The sequence below is a fragment of the Carassius gibelio genome, chromosome A8 (genome assembly GCF_023724105.1).
Source record: "Carassius gibelio isolate Cgi1373 ecotype wild population from Czech Republic chromosome A8, carGib1.2-hapl.c, whole genome shotgun sequence".
Taxonomy (NCBI): Eukaryota; Metazoa; Chordata; class Actinopteri; order Cypriniformes; family Cyprinidae; genus Carassius; species Carassius gibelio.
This window is the reverse complement of record NC_068378.1, coordinates 28,410,508-28,428,514: the sequence shown is the minus strand read 5'-3', so window position 1 is coordinate 28,428,514 and position 18,007 is coordinate 28,410,508. Positions and strand designations below refer to the sequence as shown.

General features: G+C 41.8%; 1 protein-coding gene across 2 annotated transcripts; it reads right to left on the bottom strand.

The window, feature by feature from the left end:
- Window positions 1–6,348: 6,348 nt before the first annotated feature.
- On the bottom strand, window positions 6,349–17,784 carry LOC128019128 (spermatogenesis-associated serine-rich protein 2). Of its 2 annotated transcripts, none has more exons than XM_052605186.1 (13): window positions 17,626–17,784; window positions 15,391–15,439; window positions 12,941–13,020; window positions 12,696–12,804; window positions 12,421–12,470; window positions 12,065–12,299; window positions 11,800–11,982; window positions 10,430–10,565; window positions 10,174–10,232; window positions 8,685–8,794; window positions 8,508–8,610; window positions 8,177–8,334; window positions 6,349–7,590 (listed from the first exon to the last, which is right to left on the bottom strand). In XM_052605186.1, the coding sequence occupies exons 2-13, from the start codon at window positions 15,413–15,415 to the stop codon at window positions 7,342–7,344; spliced, it is 1,497 nt and encodes a 498-aa protein (XP_052461146.1). In that variant the 5' UTR covers window positions 15,416–15,439; window positions 17,626–17,784; the 3' UTR covers window positions 6,349–7,341. The 2 variants fall into 2 exon arrangements, with proteins under 2 accessions (XP_052461146.1, XP_052461147.1); XM_052605187.1 differs by lacking the exon at window positions 17,626–17,784 and adding an exon at window positions 16,963–17,502.
- Between the last annotated feature and the right edge of the window lie 223 nt (window positions 17,785–18,007).

The following is an 18,007-nucleotide window of genomic DNA, read 5'->3' as shown; positions in this document are numbered from 1 at the left end:
TCGTTGAATTCAGCTATGTCATCTCTGTTCAGTATAAATCGTTTCTGTGCATTTATTTGCAATCAAGCCAACGATATCGCTGTAGATAAAGGGACCCCAACTAAGCAAACCAGAGGCGACAGCGGCAAGGAACCGAAACTCCATCGGTGACAGAATGGAGAAAAAAACCTTGGGAGAAACCAGGCTCAGTTGGGGGGTCAGTTCTCCTCTGACCAGACGAAACCAGTAGTTCAATTCCAGACTGCAGCAAAGTCAGATTGTGCAGAAGAATCATCTGTTTCCTGTGGTCTTGTCCTGGTGCTCCTCTGAGACAAGGTCTTTACAGGGGATCTGTATCTGGGCTCTAGTTGTCCTGGTCTCCTCTGTCTTTCAGGGATGTAGAGCACCTTTCAATCAATCAATCAATCAATCACCTTTATTTATATAGTGCTTTAAACAAAATACATTGCGCCAAAGCACTGAACAACATTCATTTGGAAAACAGTGTCTCAATAATGCAGAATGATAGTTAAAGGCAGTTCATCATTTCAAGGTGCTGATCCACCATCTGGTCTGGATACATACTGGATCTGATATTTATATTTGATATTCTAGGTATTATCAAATTGCCTGAGTTTTGAGAACACAGCGGACGTGGAGGATTATAATGTAACAAGAGCTCATTCAAATACTGAGGTGGTAAACCATTCAGGGCTTTATAAGTAATAAGCAATATTTTAAAATCTATACGATGTTTGATAGGGAGCCAGTGCAGTGTGGACAGGACCGGGCTAATATGGTCATACTTCCTGGTTCTAGTAAGAACTCTTGCTGCTGCATTTTGGACTAGCTGTAGTTTGTTTACTAAGCGTGCAGAACAACCACCCAATAAAGCATTACAATAATCTAACCTTGAGCTCATAAATGCATGGATTACCATTCCTGCATTTGACATTGAGAGCATAGGCCGTAATTTAGATATATTTTTGAGATGGAAAAATGCAGTTTTACAAATTATAGAAACGTGGCTTTCTAAGGAAAGATTGCGATCAAGTAGCACACCTAGGTTCCTAACTGATGATGAAGAATTGACAGAGCAACCATCAAGTCTTAGACAGTGTTCTAGGTTATTACAAGCAGAGTTTTTAGGACCTATAATTAACACCTCTGTTTTTTCAGAATTTAGCAGTAAGGAATTACACGTCATCCAGTTTCTTATATCGACTATGCATTCCATTACTTTTTCAAATTGGTGTGTTTCACCAAGCTGGGAAGAAATATAGAGCTGAGTATCATCAGCCTAATGAAAATGAGGAATTAATAATAGTCAGAAGAGGATCTATGACTTCTGGAAGCACCTCTTTTAGGAGCTTAGATGGTATAGGGTCTAACATACATGTTGTTGGTTTAGATGATTTAACAAGTTTATACAATTCTTCCTCTCCTATAGTAGAGAATGAGTGGAACTGTTCCTCAGGGGGTCTATAGTGCACTGTCTGATGTGATACTGTAGCTGACGGCTGAATGGTTGCAATTTTATCTCTAATAGTATCAATTTTAGAAGTAGTTCATAAAGTCATGACTGTTGTGGTGTTGGGAAATGTCAACACTTGTTGAGGCTTTATTTTTTGTTAATTTAGCCACTGTATTGAATAAATACCTGGGGTTATGTTTGTTTTCTTCTAAAAGAGAAGTAATCAGATCTTGCAGTTTTTTTTTTTTTTTTGCTTTTCTGTAAGATACGAAATACCTCTAGTTTTGTTTTCCTCCAGCTGCGCTCCATTTTTTGGGCTGCTCTCTTTAGGGTGTGAGTATGCTCATTATATCATGGTGGCATACTGGTTTCCTTAACCTTCCTTAAGCGTAAAGGAGAAACTGTATTTAAAATGCTAGAAAAGAGAGAGTCCATAGTTTCTGTTAATTCATCAAGTTGTTCTGAGGTTTTGGATATGCTAAGGAATTTGTATACATCAGGAAGATAACTTAAAAAGTAGTCTCTTGTGGTAGAAGTGATGGTTCTACCATACTTGTAACAAGAAGTAGAATTTACAATTTTGGCTATATGAAGTTTGCACAAAACTAAATAATGATCTGAGATATCATCACTTAGCTGCATAATTTCAACACTATCAACATCAATTCCATGTGACAGTATTAAATCTAGAGTATGATTTCGACAATGAGTAGGTCCTAAAACGTGTTGTCTAACCCCAGTAAAGTTCAGTATGTCTATAAATGCTGATCCCAATGCATTATTTTTTTTTATTATCAACATGGATATTAAAATCACCAACTATTATCATTAACATTTGTTTCTCTGGATAATGTTATATGAAGCACCATTACTTAAAACGAGTTATACTTGAAGCCTGCCCTCTGAGAAATCCTGAAAACATTGTTATAAATTGAAGTAACACCTCCCCCCTTTGCCTTTTAGACGTGGCTCATGTTTATCATGTTTAACAGTAATCTTGGAGGGTGGACTCATTTAAAATAATGTAATCATCAGGTTTTAGCCAGGTTTCTGTCAAGCAGAGCACATCTATATTATGATCAGTGATCATATTTTTACAGAAAGTGTTTTCGTAGAAAGGGATCTGATATTCAATAAGCCAAGCTTTATCATTTGTTTATCCATATTGCATTTGTTTTTTATTTGTTGAACCTCAATTAAATTGTTAACCTTAACTTGGTTTGGACGTTTTTTGTATTTTCTAGTTTGGGGAACAGACACAGTCTCTATAGTGTGATATCTAGGTGAAAGAGTCTCAATGTGCTGAGAATTAACTGACCTCTGTGACGGGAGGCAGCTAGCAGACGGTCGGTTTAGCCAGTCTGTCTGCTTCCTGACCTGGGCCCCAGTTAGTCAAGTATAAACACTAAGACTATTTGCCATATTTCTAGAGAGAAGAGTGGCGCCACCCCGGGAGGGATGAAGACCATCTCTTTTCAACAGGTCAGGTCTGCCCCAAAAGCTTGTCCAATTGTCTATGAAACCTATGTTATTCACCACTTAAGACATCCAGCCATTGAGTGATGACAATCTGCTATGCATCTCATCACCACGGTAAGCAGGGAGGGGACCAGAGCATATTACAGTGTCTGACATCGTGCTTGCAAGTTCACACACTTCTTAAATGTTATTTTTAGTGATCTCCGACTGGCGAAGTCGAACATCATTAGCGTCGGCATGAATAACAATCTTACTGTATTTACTTTTAGCATTAGCCAGCACTTTTAAATTGGCCAAGATGTCAGTTGCTCTAGTAAACATTTGACTATGGTGGCTGGTGTCTCTATATTCACGTTCCGTACAATAGAATCACCAATAACTAGAGCACTTTCATCAGGTTTCTCAATGGGTGCATCACTGAGTTGGGAGAACCTGTTTAATGTTTTGATCGGAACAGAAGAGCGGTGTTTTGACCCACGACTACGCTGCCTCACCGTCACCCAGTTGCCCTGCTGCAGGGGCTCTGCCGGAACCGGACAATGTACAGGAGTCCCTGAGCTAGACGCATCCAAAGCCATATCTAGAGCCCTAACATTCTTACTGTCCTCAATTAAAGTTTGGATGCGTGTCTCTAATTCTGAAATCTTCTCTGTCAGCCTAACTATTTCCCTGCATTTATCACATGTGAATCCCTCACCTGCGACAGAGATAGATAAACTGTACATGACAAGAGGTGCAAATAACTATAGCAGGAGAAGCCATTACTCACCGTGCTTGATGAAATATTTTTACCACAGTTGTTTGATGAACTTGTGAAAAACTGGAGTGAGAGAGAGGAGAGGAGAAAAGAAAACATCGATAGGTTCGAATGAAAATGCTAATGACAAGCGCAATGCAGATGTACTGCACTCACGGATATAAAAAGTGAACGATCAAAATTAATCTGATAAGATTGACCGATAATATCAGAAATATGGTGTGAATTAAGTTATATTTTATCACTTTAAAAAACAGAGTGATAGTAAGATATATTTTCTAGAGAGAAAAAAAGAAAAAAACAGCTAAACAGAGTTACGATTAGCTACAGCAAGGACAGCAGGAAGTAGATAAAAAAACACTGTCCAACAGTGACACCCGCAGTCAGGGAGGATCTATTAGGATCAATTCTGATACTATGTGCAGCCTGCCAGTGATGGGGAACAGTGGAAAACTGTTCTGTTGTCAACATTGCTCAAAAAGTTGGCCCATTTATCATCAGCCTAAAACAGCTGAGCAACTCTAAGCCTGTATTAGACAAGAATGGGACAACATTCCTATTCCTAAACTTGAGCAACTTGTCTCCTCAGTCCCCAGACTGTTATAAAAAGAAGAGGGGATGCCACACAGTGGTAAACATGGCTTTTTAACCAACTTTTTTGAGATGTGTTGATGCCATGAAATTTAAAAGCAACTTATTTTTCTCTTAAAATTATACATTATCTCATTTTAAACATTTGAAATGTCATATGTTCTATTCTGAATAAAATATTGAAATTTGAAACTTCCACATAATTGCATTGTTTTTATTCACAATTTGCTCAGTGTCCCAACTTTTTTGGAACTGGGTTTGTAAAAGTATGTGCTCTTAACATTTGTGCATGCTATAGAAACCACCTACAACTAGGCGAAGTATAAAAAGAGAAAAGTGGCCCTAAGCAGCTGTCAACAGATGCCAGGATCCACCATTGCTAGATGCATTTATACATTTACTAAAAACAAGCACAACATCTGGTGTTGGGGGGGGGGGGCACCTGGGGTGGCCAGTAACACCCCTGGCCATCACATAGACACACCCGCTTTCAGGATTCATCTAAATTTAATTTAGGATTTATGTGAAGATTATATATTTATTATAATGGGTCTGTGTGAAAATTGTTTTAAGTTCACTTTAATTGTATTATTATTCTTTTTTTTTTACATAATAAATGTTCAAATTGATAGCTCTCAATTATTATGTAACGTTAAATTTCTATAGTCAATCGCTAAATATTGAGTTGGGGGGGCAATTTTATAGAGAAATCAATATTGGTATCATTGATACGGACCTTCAGTAATATAACTATACCAATTTAACAAATATAAAAAATATATTTACAGCCTTTGTTGTTTTACATTAATTTGAAGACTGAAAGTGAAATTATTGCTTTAAATGCATTTTAAAAAAAAATTAGTGGGATTAATCGTGATTTCAGAAAAATGTTCCATTAGTTATTTTAATTGATTGACAGCACTACAAGAAACGCATACATTTCATTTTTTTTCATTCATCTCTGCATGAACAAGTAATGACTTAAACATAATATTCTCACTTAACAATTAGTTAAAATAGATCAAATAAATTATATTACTCCAGAATTTCTAAAATGGACACAAAACTAGTTACAAACACAGACACAAAAATATAAAACAAAACACTAACAGCTTCTAAGAAAAATATGTATACCAGTGGTTTTCAACCTGTAGCTGCTGTGGTATTGTAGGTGGGCCACGAATTACAATTAAAAGAAATTGTTAATATGTAAAAGTGTCTAAGTCATAACAATTTCTCATATATATATATATAAAACCGTAACTATGCTTCCACTATTCGAGCTGATTGGTTTAAGAATAAACCACCCATTTATCTTCGATATTTTTGCTGCATATGCTACAGAACAACAGCAGAGTTATTTTCTGTTACTAAGTTTTTACTAATTACTAAGTTATTAAACCTACAATAGCGGGGTCAGGTAATGTTTTTGCAGTGGGCCACGCAAACACATGTTTGGTTGTGTGGGCTGTGAGTTGAAAAAGGTTGGGAACCACTGATGTATACTAACCTTTAAATTACTATTGGCTAAAAACATACTTTTTAAATTCAGCTCTACATAACTTAATATTTTTACATTCTAACTTCAAGATTAGTTAAACTTCAAGGAATAATTCCCATTTCTCCCAAACTTCAGTTATAAAAATGGAGCTTAAATCATAACAAATTAAAGCATGTGGACAGCTATAAGAAATATTATGCACACACACAAAGCTAGAACTTCAGAACTGGTTTGCACAGTATTAAAACCCATGACACCTATGGAATAAGCCCATGAAACATGGAAACATGTGTGAGCCAGACAGTACATTGCTAAAGCAGCAGCTTGTGTTCCTGACAGAATGGCATTAGATGTTTGACTAAAGTCACATGGGTCAGAACACAACATTCTGCCTGAAGCAAAAGCCATTGCAGTCAGGATTCGGTTCAGACCGCAAAAGATCAAGAGTACTAATGATCTTGGCCAGAAAAATCAGCACAAGACCAGCTATGAAGTATTTCAAAATATTTCATCATGAATGCCAACAGCAAAATAATGACAACTGAGAAAAACGGAGTCTGCAAACGGTTTCAGCATTTGCCATCAATCCTTCTTTATTTATAATAAAGGAAAAGCAAGTAGGCCAACTAGCGAGAAAGACATTGAGTGTTTGCTAGTGCAGTTCGCATGACAGGAGCAGGCCTCTGACGTCTTTGGTCCGCACCGGAGCAGAAGGAACAAGATGGTGAAAGCGCATGACTGAAGGCACTTGATTACAGCGGTATCAGATCATTTTAGGGAAATAACAAACAAGCCTATCTCTCTTTTTCCATACACTAGGAAGAACAGAAGTTACTTGATAACAGTTCAATCAGAGAACTAATAAATCGCACTACATACATGGCCGGAGGCTACAAAACATTTTATATATATATAGTTTACATATATACAGAATTGAGCAGAGAAGAGTGCCGATCATCATGACATGAAGCTTTCAGAAATAAGACACACAGACGGGCTCAATGTCGGCAAAATCTAGACAGAAGATCTTTCATGATCAAACAGATGTTTGTCAATCTGATATCCCAGCATGCAAACTCAAGTAAAGACGCTTTCCAAACGGAGTCTTTCAGAAAGGCTAAAAAGGAAGCCGAAGAAGTGAAGCGCTGAAGATCAGCGCAGCATGAAATGAGGCCTTGAGAGCACATGAATGTGAGGTATATCATGAGCGTGAAGACTCGTGCTTTAGCACCCGATCAGGGATGCCACACACCGGCTTCAATCCTCGACAACGTGACTAACGAACTACTCACAGTCCACTAGAACAAACTCTGCCTGCTGCCCGAGTGTTGATCATCCGAGCATCGCTTTCCTCGACTCTGACTGTTTGAAAGAGGAAGCCCACGAGCAAACACTCATCACAGGAACTACTGAGACTAACACTGAACGCTGATGTGACAGACAGGTGTGAAAGAAGAGCAAGAAGAGCGAAGAGCAGAAGTTGAGCCGCAGCCCCAATGATGTAAACTTGACTTTCTCTTCATCGGACAGTTGTGTGTGTGTGTGTGTGTTCGGGGGGCATCACGGGCAGTGCGTTCGCGGTTGCCTCTGTGGAAGCCCGTTGTGGGCGGGTCGATCTGAACAATAGCCTGAGGAGTGGGAGGAGCCTCTCATGCTATTGGTCGGCTGGGAGTTGAGGTCAATCTGGTGACCGCGCTCTCCCTGATAGCGGTAGCTGCTTCGGCCGGGGTTTGGCACGGGATGGCTGTTTCCGTTATTTCGCTGATTGCCCTGGTAACCGTGAATGATGCGCCTGTTGCCCTGGAAAATCTGCAAGACAGAGACAAGGATCAGCTCAAGACTGGCGCGGTACACAAGCGTCACTGTTGTGCTGTCAGTGTTGCCAGCTTAGTGACTTTGTCGCTAGATTTAGAGACTTTCCAGACCCCCTTAACAAACTTTTACAAAAAAAGCGACTAGCGACAAATCTAACAACTTTCTTGGACAAAGAGAGCAGCAGCACTTTCAGTTAAAAAGATATTCTGTTGCTTTTAACTGCAAGTATAGCCAAAATCACTGCACAACCATTGTCTTAATCATGTGTGTATTTGATTTCAGTAGACAATGTCGTGAATAGGATTTTAGTGCAGATTACCTTAAAAAAATAAAAATAAAAAAATAACACCAGCCGAGATTCGATCTGTCACCATCTTTTTTTTTTCCTATGAAAATAGGTTTTCCCTATTTTGAGAATAAGGCTGCATTAACATGCCGTAGGTGAGCACAGGGTGGCAATACAATAATACACACTTACGCCATGAATATGCTAATAAGGCATATGACGTCATCAGCGACTTTTCAGGCGGGGTTTAGCTACTTTGCATTGAAAGTATTTGGCATCACTGTGATCATTCACCTGTTTGTGCGGCACGCTGGGACGGCCCGTGTAAGCAGAGGCCTGATAATGCTGGAGCTCGGAGGGAGGCGGGGCTTTGGCAGGGGCGGAGCCTGTGACTGAGGAAGAGGTGGAGCTACAACGAGAACGGCTGGAGTAGTCCGTCTGAGGATGATACACTGCAGACAGAGAGCATCAGTCATCTCAACAGTTCTATGAACAAACAGTCATGATCAGGGTTGCCAGGTCCCAGCCCATATCCCCCCCAAAAGACTGAAATGTAACCCAATTTTGCCTCGTTCAATCACAGTAGAGGAGTACTAGTTGTGTGGGAAAACCGTGACTAACCCACCTGATCCAAACGACATGATGCTGCACTTAAGAGGCTCCAGATCATGGGAGAATTTCACAGCTTTACCAAGATCCTCATCATACTTGCGCTCACTGACAAAGTGCTAGAGAGAGAGACGGGCGTTAGACAGATGTACATGAAGCGTGATGATCTACACAGTCACTGCTGTGTGTGTACCTTGATGTCCGCTCGTAGTTCAGCGAGCTGCTCCTCTGTCAGTGATGCTGATTTGTCAGCCAGTCTTCTCAGCTCCTCTGCTCTTTTCTGACGGCCGTCCAGAATCGCCACTGTCACAAGAACACAGGCCTGGTCAGACTCACCGAGCAGCATGAACACAGTGATCTCTCAGTGACTGTAATGGAGTCTCCCTCTGCTCAATGACATGTGATTCTAAACCAGTCTGCATTAAATGTGGTTTATTTGGACATACAGTGTTTTGATTTTGTAACTTTGCTTAGGTCAGGTTATGCCCATGAAGAAGCACCAGCATGAAAACAATGACCGTGGGTTTGTTTGTCTTTTTCATGGAGGTGTCAGCTTCTTTGGCCTTTTACATGGTGAACACCATACCAGAGTTAAACAGAAACCAAATAAGATATTTAAGACCAATTTATCCCAAAATACAAACTAAATTTAGATTTGCTTAAAAAGCTTTTCCAGTGTTTCATCAGAAATAAAAGTATGTAAGACACAATGGCCTCTGATGTACTCCTAGTGGCAGGCAGTATGCCCAAAATTTAAATGTATTTAAGACTTCCACTGTATTTTAATTTTTCTTTATGCATGACCATGTGTAAACCACATTTTCTACTGATTTTAGACCAGAAATAGGCTACTGTAGTTGAATGACTAAGAATGCCCTATTTTAGATTCACTATTTATAATTGACATCGTCTGATAAAATCAACATGCATGTACCGTAGATGCAGCGGCTATGCGGTTGTTTTGGCTATATTACATTTCGTCTCATGCAGCGCACTGCCTGCATCCGAGTAACAAACAAAGAAAAAATACTTAATCTGCATATTAACAGACAAACTATGCTAACTTATAATTCCAGTCTCTCTGCCGCTCACTGCACAGAACAGAACCTGAGAGAGACCACAGCGGAGAGTCAGACCTCGCACTCGTGACATCTTCCAACTGAATCATAGCCAAGACTTATCCAAAAGTTGCTAGGTTTGTCAGTATATATATTCTAAGGAAAAAAGCCAATAAAAGCATCTGAAAGTTGCTAAATCAAGCGCTGAAGTCGTGCTCGTGCGTGTGAGCTGATGGCAGCGATCGGTGGATATTGTAGACGACTTCTGTGTCATCACGTTCTTCAGCTTCAGAAGTTTCAAGTTCAGTAACATACAGCCGTGTCCTCGCCACAGTACGACAGTGAAAAGAGACCCCTCTCAAACACGTTCTGAACATTAAAGACACCAGGATTGCAGCATTTTAAAAATTCATATAAGAAAAATAAACATCTGTATTCGCCCAGCACTAACTCCTTATAGTAGTAAAAAGTTATTCTTGTCAAAACGGAGTTGACTTCATGTAATTTAAGCACTTTTATCATTCCAGTGCCATTTATTTTTGACATGAACATTTCACTGTCACTGGGAAAGGAATGGTGAGGATCTGAACGACAGATGTGTAGCAGTGCTGTCCTTCTACTCACTGGCTTCTGCTTTGACTTTGTCCATCTCAGCGAGCAGCGTCACCTCTCGATCCATGAGACTGAACAGAACAGGAACAGTTAACAACAAACCCATCTCATGCTGAATAAAGATTATTCACTTCTCACAGGTTTGAGCCAATCAAATCACTCAAGTTTGATAAACAAAGTGAGTGTGTGTGAGCTTGAGTGTGTGAATGATTGAGCAAATGTGCACACGTGAGCTAGCGGCGTGTGTGTGTGTGTGTGTGTGTGTTACCAGCTCTGCAGCTCAGCAAATGTCTGCTTCATGCTCTTGATGGATGTGTCCATCTCTTCTTTCACCACGACTCTATAGCGGGACAGTGAAGCTGCACATCGCTGGAGGTCCTTCACGGAGCGATCGGCGTTAGGCCCTGAGAAAACAAACACTAGATCTTCACAAAGAGTCTCATGAACACACAAGCACTATTAACAGCGCATGAGTCCCAAAACCTCCAGCCATCGGTCTCCAGCACAGAATTAAACATCCGGGACCAGTCAGAGGTTTGGACACCCTTTTTCACTAATGTACATCTCCGTGTCCCTCCTCCACCAGCGTTTAAAAGCCTCATGATGACGACGACAATGTGATGTAATCTAATGTGATGTAAAAACGTATATATTTTTTTTATTATGTGTCACAGAATTTCGGTCAATCTTAATTCACTGCAGCACTTCAGGAATATTTAAGTGAAAAGCAAAAATAAATAAATGTTGCTCATTTTCCATTCACTTTTACAGTACACACACACAAAAAAAAAGGTTTAAATGCATCTCAAGTCAGAAAACATTTAGTTGTGTCTTCACGGCTACGGACGGCGATGGTCAAGTTAGGGACACACAGTGTTTGTATACTGTATACTTAGGTGCCCTTGAGCAAGGCGTCAAACCCCCGACTGCTCCCCAGGCACCGCAGCTCCGGGTGTGTGTTCACAGTGTGTGTGTGCGTGTGTGTGTGTGTGTGCGCGCGCACTTTGGATGGGTTAAATGCAGAGCACTAATTCTGAGTATGGGTCACCATACTTGGCTGAATGTCACGTCACTATCACAGATGAAGTGAATTAAATGCATGTCACACAGACGTTTCAGAAACATTTCCATGAGAAACAAACACTTGATATACTGCTTAATACAGCGCCATCTTTTCAAGAATAGAGTTCAACAATCATATATACACTATTTAAATACTAATAAAGTAGGAGTATATATGTTTTTATCAGTGTTGCATGATAAACGTGACTCAATACAACAGTGCAGAGACATCTCAAGTCAGATTGTGATCGGTTTGCGCAGTGCTGCATCAAGTCGAACACACCTTTTATCCTGCACTTTTCTGATTAAATACTTTGCAGATTGTTTTCATTTAAAGGATTGGCTACATTATAAATTGCAAAAGAGATATTTTTCAAAACCCATATGACCTGCTCTTTAAAATAGTATTTTTCTAAATTGTAGCTTGAATAACAGGCTGATCACGCTAACCCAAACTCACAGTCACGTAAGCTTAACTTTCCTTTTATTTAATCAGCTGGAAGAACTCAGCCTTGGTTTCATCTGTCGCGTGTGAAGCAGACAGAGACGAACGCAGACTGATGCAGAATCTCTTACCCATCTTTCTGCCGGCAGGACCTCGCTGTGCGTCGCTGGACAGAACCGGTGCAGAGGGATGATGGGAGCTGGACACAGGCTTGGCTTGAGACTTGTTACTGGTTCTGTGATGGTTCTGTCGTGCTCCAGGTTCAGTGCTGGGCTGAGGGGCGGGGCTTGATGTGGACCCCACACCTCCACCTGCTGCAGAGGACAGAAGGGCGGAGTTATAGCTCTGATCACCGCTCAAACACCTGAAGGCATCACCTGCTCTCAGCAAACACACCTGTGGCCTCCGAAACCTCAGGGACAGCCGTTTCCAAGTCGAGCTCGGCAGCGTCCAGAGAGGCGGAGTCCAGCTGCTCGCTCAGAGAATCCAGCGAATCACCATCAGCCGCTGCTGAACCGTTGGCATGGAAACCATTAACCGCTTCCTGACACTCAGCGTCTGGAGCCAATTCGGCAGGAGTCGAGTCTGTGGGAACGTCAGTTTGTGCCTTTGGCTTCTTTTTCTTCTTGGGCTGTGAGTGAGAGTGTGACCACAAGCAGCAGTTAAACCTTTAAACGGTCATCGTTCAACTCCAGTCACACACACACACACACACACTTAGACTGAATGTTTGGTAAAGCTTGTTCCCTCACCTTCTTTTTCCCAGTGACATTCCACTCCTTCAGGATCTCCACGGCCCCGCCTAACACACACACACACACACACACACACAGGTGACAGTCACGTCACACTCGGGACACACAGTCTCCTACGAGACCCGCCTGAGGGCACTGGGTGTGCGTTTGTTTTTTCTCTTTCCTTTGCCAGCTTCTATGGCTATATTCATGGTTTAATTCATTAAAGTAAAACTAAAGATGTCTAAGTTTCACTAAACTGAAAAACTTAATGTTTTTAAAAGTTTTTGTACCTTCCACAAACGCCTGCACCGCTCGATCCACGCTGTTCTCGAAGTGCTGCAGCACCAGAGTGATCTCATTATTGCTCTTGTTGGGAACCACGGCTCGCACGGCGTTTATCTGACGAGAGCCGAAACATGAGTGAGTCGAGCCCGAGATTCACAGACAAGAGTAAAACAGAGCACAGCTGAAGACTGAAGAACACAGTCCCATCCTGCGTAAACGAGCCCAAGACAAACAGAAAAACCATTCGTACCTTTTCCTTCATATTCTCGAACGATCCTCCTTGAGACATGACCATTTTTGAGTGCGTGTCGAACACCACTCCTGACACATCTGGAAAAAGAGGAGGGAGGAGAGACTGAGAGACTTCCACGTGTTCAGTTCTGAAACACAGCTCGACTTCAACAGCACACAAAGTCCTGGCAGACGATCTCAGCTAAAGCTTTTCTCCAGAAATATGTAGGTCAAGACAAGAGCCAGAGAGAGACAGGAGGGGCTGGACGGGGAACGATTCGGGATCGGTTATTACATCCAGAAAAACTAGCACACTAAATTAAGTCTTTAGAAACAGCTCTCAATCCCACTAGCAGTAAAACTAGAACAGAGGCAAATATAAATCATACTTCCACAAAAAACAAACACACACATGACTCGGTTTAGAGCAGCATTACAGTAGGAATACACTATGATTTGTATGATTTGTTTTTCCCAGTTTGTAGTAATGCAGACCGCTAGTTAAGCAACACACGTGATGTTACTGAAGATCAAACTCTATTATTGTATGTTTGCAGAAATCAGAACTGCACCGAGACCGAAGAAGCTCTCAAACTTTCATCGCTGCACACCGCCTGACGTCTCATCTGATTTATCTTCACATTTTATTTATTTTTCCATTATTTTCCAGTATGGTTGTCCTTTCCATCTCTGATTGTTCAGGGAGTCAGAATTACCTTAATGACCCTTCTAGAATATATTTTTAGAGCAAACCTGCCCATCGATCTGTCTGTGAAAGGAGATATTCTTCAATAGCAGCACTGGACCGAATGAAATCAAACACTAAAACAACTCCGACATCAATGTGACTTCTGTCGGTCAGAGCACAGCTTAAAAGTTCATTTTCCAACTCTGTGCTGGTTCAGGCTTCTTTACAGAACTAGAAAAATAGAAATACAGCATCAATCGATAGACATCAGACGGATCACAGAGGGGTTATACAGTGTGCAAACCCTGAATCTGATTTTGTAAAGGCCTTCATCTCTCTACATTCAGAATGAATTTACTAGAACAATCTCTCTTCACGACGTTCTGTTTCCCATGAGCCCTCAAACTACACTTGAGCATCCAGTCTGAACTTCCTGTCACATGATGACGTCTGATAAGATAAAGAACAAGAGATTTAGACTGAAGCCCAGCTGATTTAGCGCAGGTTTACTAGTACAGTGACTCTCAGCAGGTTTTCATGTTAATTCTCAAGAAATCTGAGAAGCTGCTGTCAGAGTCTACATCAGTTTGACTGGAGTTTTATTCAAAGAATGCGTTTATTTTCTACGGCTGCACAATAATGACCACAATCATATTAGTTGATTCCACTGTAATTGTGATTAATCACGATGATCACAAATAACATTCAATTATGTTTTGAATGGTTTCATTATTGTTTGAACAAGCTGAAAACATATTGCTTTTCTATAGTATTGTTTCAAATACACATTGGTTTGCTTTATCCATATACTAAAATAAAAATTGTAATAATTGAAAACTTTAAATAACCTGTAGAAAGAAAGAATAAACACCTTCAGTGCAGAATCATTTAAGTGGACTCTTGAGCCTGTACATAATTGTGGCATCCATAATTATAATCAGAATTAAAAAGTTCAATTAACCATGAAGCCCTACTAGTTTCCACTACTCCGGGTTTACTCCGCGTCTCGGGAAATGCTGATGCTTTCGTGTGCAGATCTCCCTCTGAGCAACATTTCTCAAGCTCTTGAACAGTGAAACTGATGAGACATCAGAAATATCAGCCATGAACACACGAGACACAGCGAGGAGCGGTTTAATCTGGTCTCTGAAGACACATCTGCTCAGAGTCGACAGAGTTCTCCACCCCGCGATCAGAGTTCAGCAATTTGCAAAGTCAGTGAAACACAAAGATTTCATTTGCCAAACAAAACCAGAGACTGCGGACAGAAACAACTGCACAGGAAGCGTTAAAGAAACTTTCATCAAAGGTAGTCTGGTCACGACCGCTTTCTCCTTCAGCTTGAGAAAACACCGGAACCAGATCTCAAACTAACACAGATGCTAACGCCACTTTCGTGTTCTCAGGTTTCTAACGACAGAATCAAAGTCTGCTGTTACTAAATAGAATATGTACTTCGTTAAACATATTTGAAAACAAATTACTAAAACTACAGAAAAAGTGCTAAAGCAGATTAAGTTGTTCAAACTAAATTCAATGTAAAGCAAAGCTAGTGCAATGAAAATTATAACATTTAAACTGAGTGGGTTATAAACACAGAGCGCTGCCTTTATAATTCCTCACCAACACTATATGTAATGTTTAATAGCATAAAAACCATCACAAACACAAGCAGCTTCCATACAGACACAGAACAGGCTTTATCAGAATAAGTATGGATACGTTACTGATACTGCTCCTGACGGATGATATGAACCGATTCATATTTGGGGATCGCTCACCTTTATAACTGCTCTTCCTCGCCATCCTCCTCCTCAGTCAGTCACAGTTCTACAGGAAGAGAACAATCTGAAGTTTAACACCAGGCTTCGTAATCAAGACTCTAATCACTTAAAACAGTTCAGATCTCAAATGTAAAATGATGTCAGTTGAATTTCAACAGACTCCATGAGGCTCATGGAAACATACTATGGTAAGTTAAAGCAGAGTTAAAGTCAGTATTCGGGTTTGTCGCTCATTAAAGTGTCCAGAACTTAAGCGATGGCTGCTCGAGACGCTTTATCACACGAGAAGAGAAACGGTGTAAAGTCACTGAAGAAACAGCTTAAGAAAAAAAAAAAACCACACACATTCACATACAAATACACATTTAAAAAAAATATATTACCCAACATTTTATTTTTAAGGTAGAACGATTTTAAATCACTAACTGCATTTTTACACAACCAAGTTAAGGCTGCACCAGTTAAACACGCAATGCTGCATCAAAGCCAGATTACATTATGCCTGCTCAGAGCCACCTCAGCCCTAACATCAACACATATAGTGGGAATTACTATTTATGCCACCCCTAAATCTGTGTAAAGACACCTAATTACCACTTCAGATGCACCTCTGAGCCGCCTTCGCAGTGCAAACATTATAATATCTCACATTTGTTTGATTAACTTACAACAAGACACACTAAAGATGATGAGACACGGCCAAGCTTGCCACCAACAGACACCGGGCCCTCACCAGATCTAACCCATCCAGGTGAAAACCTGTGGTTCATTCTGTGAGAACGAGTCCAGCAGCTTCTCTTTAGCTCTCACTGCAGCATCATTAATGACTGAGAGGAAGAATTACTCCTGCAGACCAGCAGTGAACTCTTCCTGCGCGAGGACCAACCTCCACATCCTCACACTCACTCCTCTCCCTCCTCCCTGTCTTCTCAAACATCTCACTCTTCTATCCCTCTCTCACTCTCCGTCTTCTCACCCATCTCACTCTTCTATCCCTCTCTCCCTCTCTCTCCTACCGGTCTTCTCACCCATCTCACTCTTCTATCCCTCTCTCACTCTCAGTCTTCTCACCCATCTCACTCTTCTATCCCTCTCGCACTCTCCGTCTTCTCCGCTTTCTCTCTCTCTCTCTCTCTCTCTCTCTCTCTCTCTCTCTCTCTCGAAACATTCGCCGGAGAGGACCGAGCAGAGTCGAACAGAAACGACCTGATGGATCCGTGAGAAACCGAAGCGTCTGCTCTTCTAAAGCCCGTCACAGAGATCACATCTGACTGAATTAGTGCTGACTGACAGCGGGACAGAAACGCTCCGCAGTACCGCAGTAGTTCCGTTCCTCCCGAGAGCCGCGCGTTCCGCCTCCGCCCGGATCTATGAGCCCAATAACCACAGACTCTCTCTCAGGAAAAATAAACTTCAACTATGCAAACACGGACTGACGCACACGCACGCACACACACACACACACACACCTCGCGGGCGTCAGCTCATCGCGCACCTGTGCGCCATCAAACAGGTGAAGCTGCATTCACGAACTATATTTAACCTGACCGAACACCGAGCGCTGTTTACCAAAGATGAGGTCTCGCATCTCGGTTATGCAACCGGAATATTCCAGGGGTGAATCGTCGCTCCGCGCCTCGGAACCGGATCCATCCGCGCAGAGTTCCTGCTCAGCCTCAAGACGCGTAACACGAGCTGCGCGATGAAAAGGTGAGAAGAAAAGAGGCGGAACCGGAGCCGGACAAAGCGCCGTTGTGTTCCCGTTTGGAAACGGGCCACCGTGACAGGAAGCGAACTGAATCCCGGCAGGAAGAACGCGCTGATGTGGCACTGCGCACGTGACACGCGTCAAAACACTCGTCCAGAGCGCCTCGAGACGCTTTTGCTGTAAATGATCGCGATGTAATCCTGAATCTGGGTGCGTTTATGCGGCGACGCTCAGAGATCCGTGATTCGCTCCCGAACGAGTTAATAACGCGCGTGAACCGAGACGAGCGTTTCTGATATACATCACACTGCGGCGCGCGCTACTATGTGGCAGTATCTTAGCAACGCCTCTGCTAGCCGCGGAGCTAATGTATGCTAACCGAGAGTGACGCGCACAAAACGACGCAAGGATGAAAACAAAGCACGAGATTTACCACACGACTCTCGCCGCTGCAAACGGGTCGCAGGGTGTTTGTGTTCGCAGTCACGGGGAATAACAAGAGCTACGGAGCGAAGACTTCTTACCTGAACGACCAGCAGGAATCCGCGACACGTGCACGCGCAGCGTACGTTCTTTTATTTGACTTTTGCGCGATCGCTTTTGCGAACGTCTGTCTTTTCTTTCAGCCGGTTCACGCGTCACTTCCGCTCGACCAGCGCACGCCCCTCACTTCCGCCCTGCTTTATATCCGCACGCGCGGCGGCGAAGCCTCAGAGAACACGGTTCATTAAAAGTTCAAATATATAACGAATGGAACCCGCATTGCTGACAATTAAACGCGCGTGTAGAAGGAGCATTTATGAACTGATGGGCCTCGTGCAGAACGATCCCAAAAACTGTTCATAATTCATGTTTGATGTATGACAGTATGCAATTCATTTTGTAAAGCAACAATTGAAAGTCTTA

What these genes read in the sequence shown, in the direction of transcription:
- LOC128019128 (XM_052605186.1), bottom strand. Translation starts at nt 15,415, where the DNA reads ATGGCGAGGAAGAGCAGTTATAAAG. An exon ending in CAAAGTCAAAGCAGAAGCCA is followed by an intron (nt 8,795 to 10,173) that starts GTGAGTAGAAGG and finishes TTCTTGTGACAG; the next exon opens with TGGCGATTCTGGACGGCCGT. An exon ending in CATCATGTCGTTTGGATCAG is followed by an intron (nt 8,335 to 8,507) that starts GTGGGTTAGTCA and finishes CTCTGTCTGCAG; the next exon opens with TGTATCATCCTCAGACGGAC.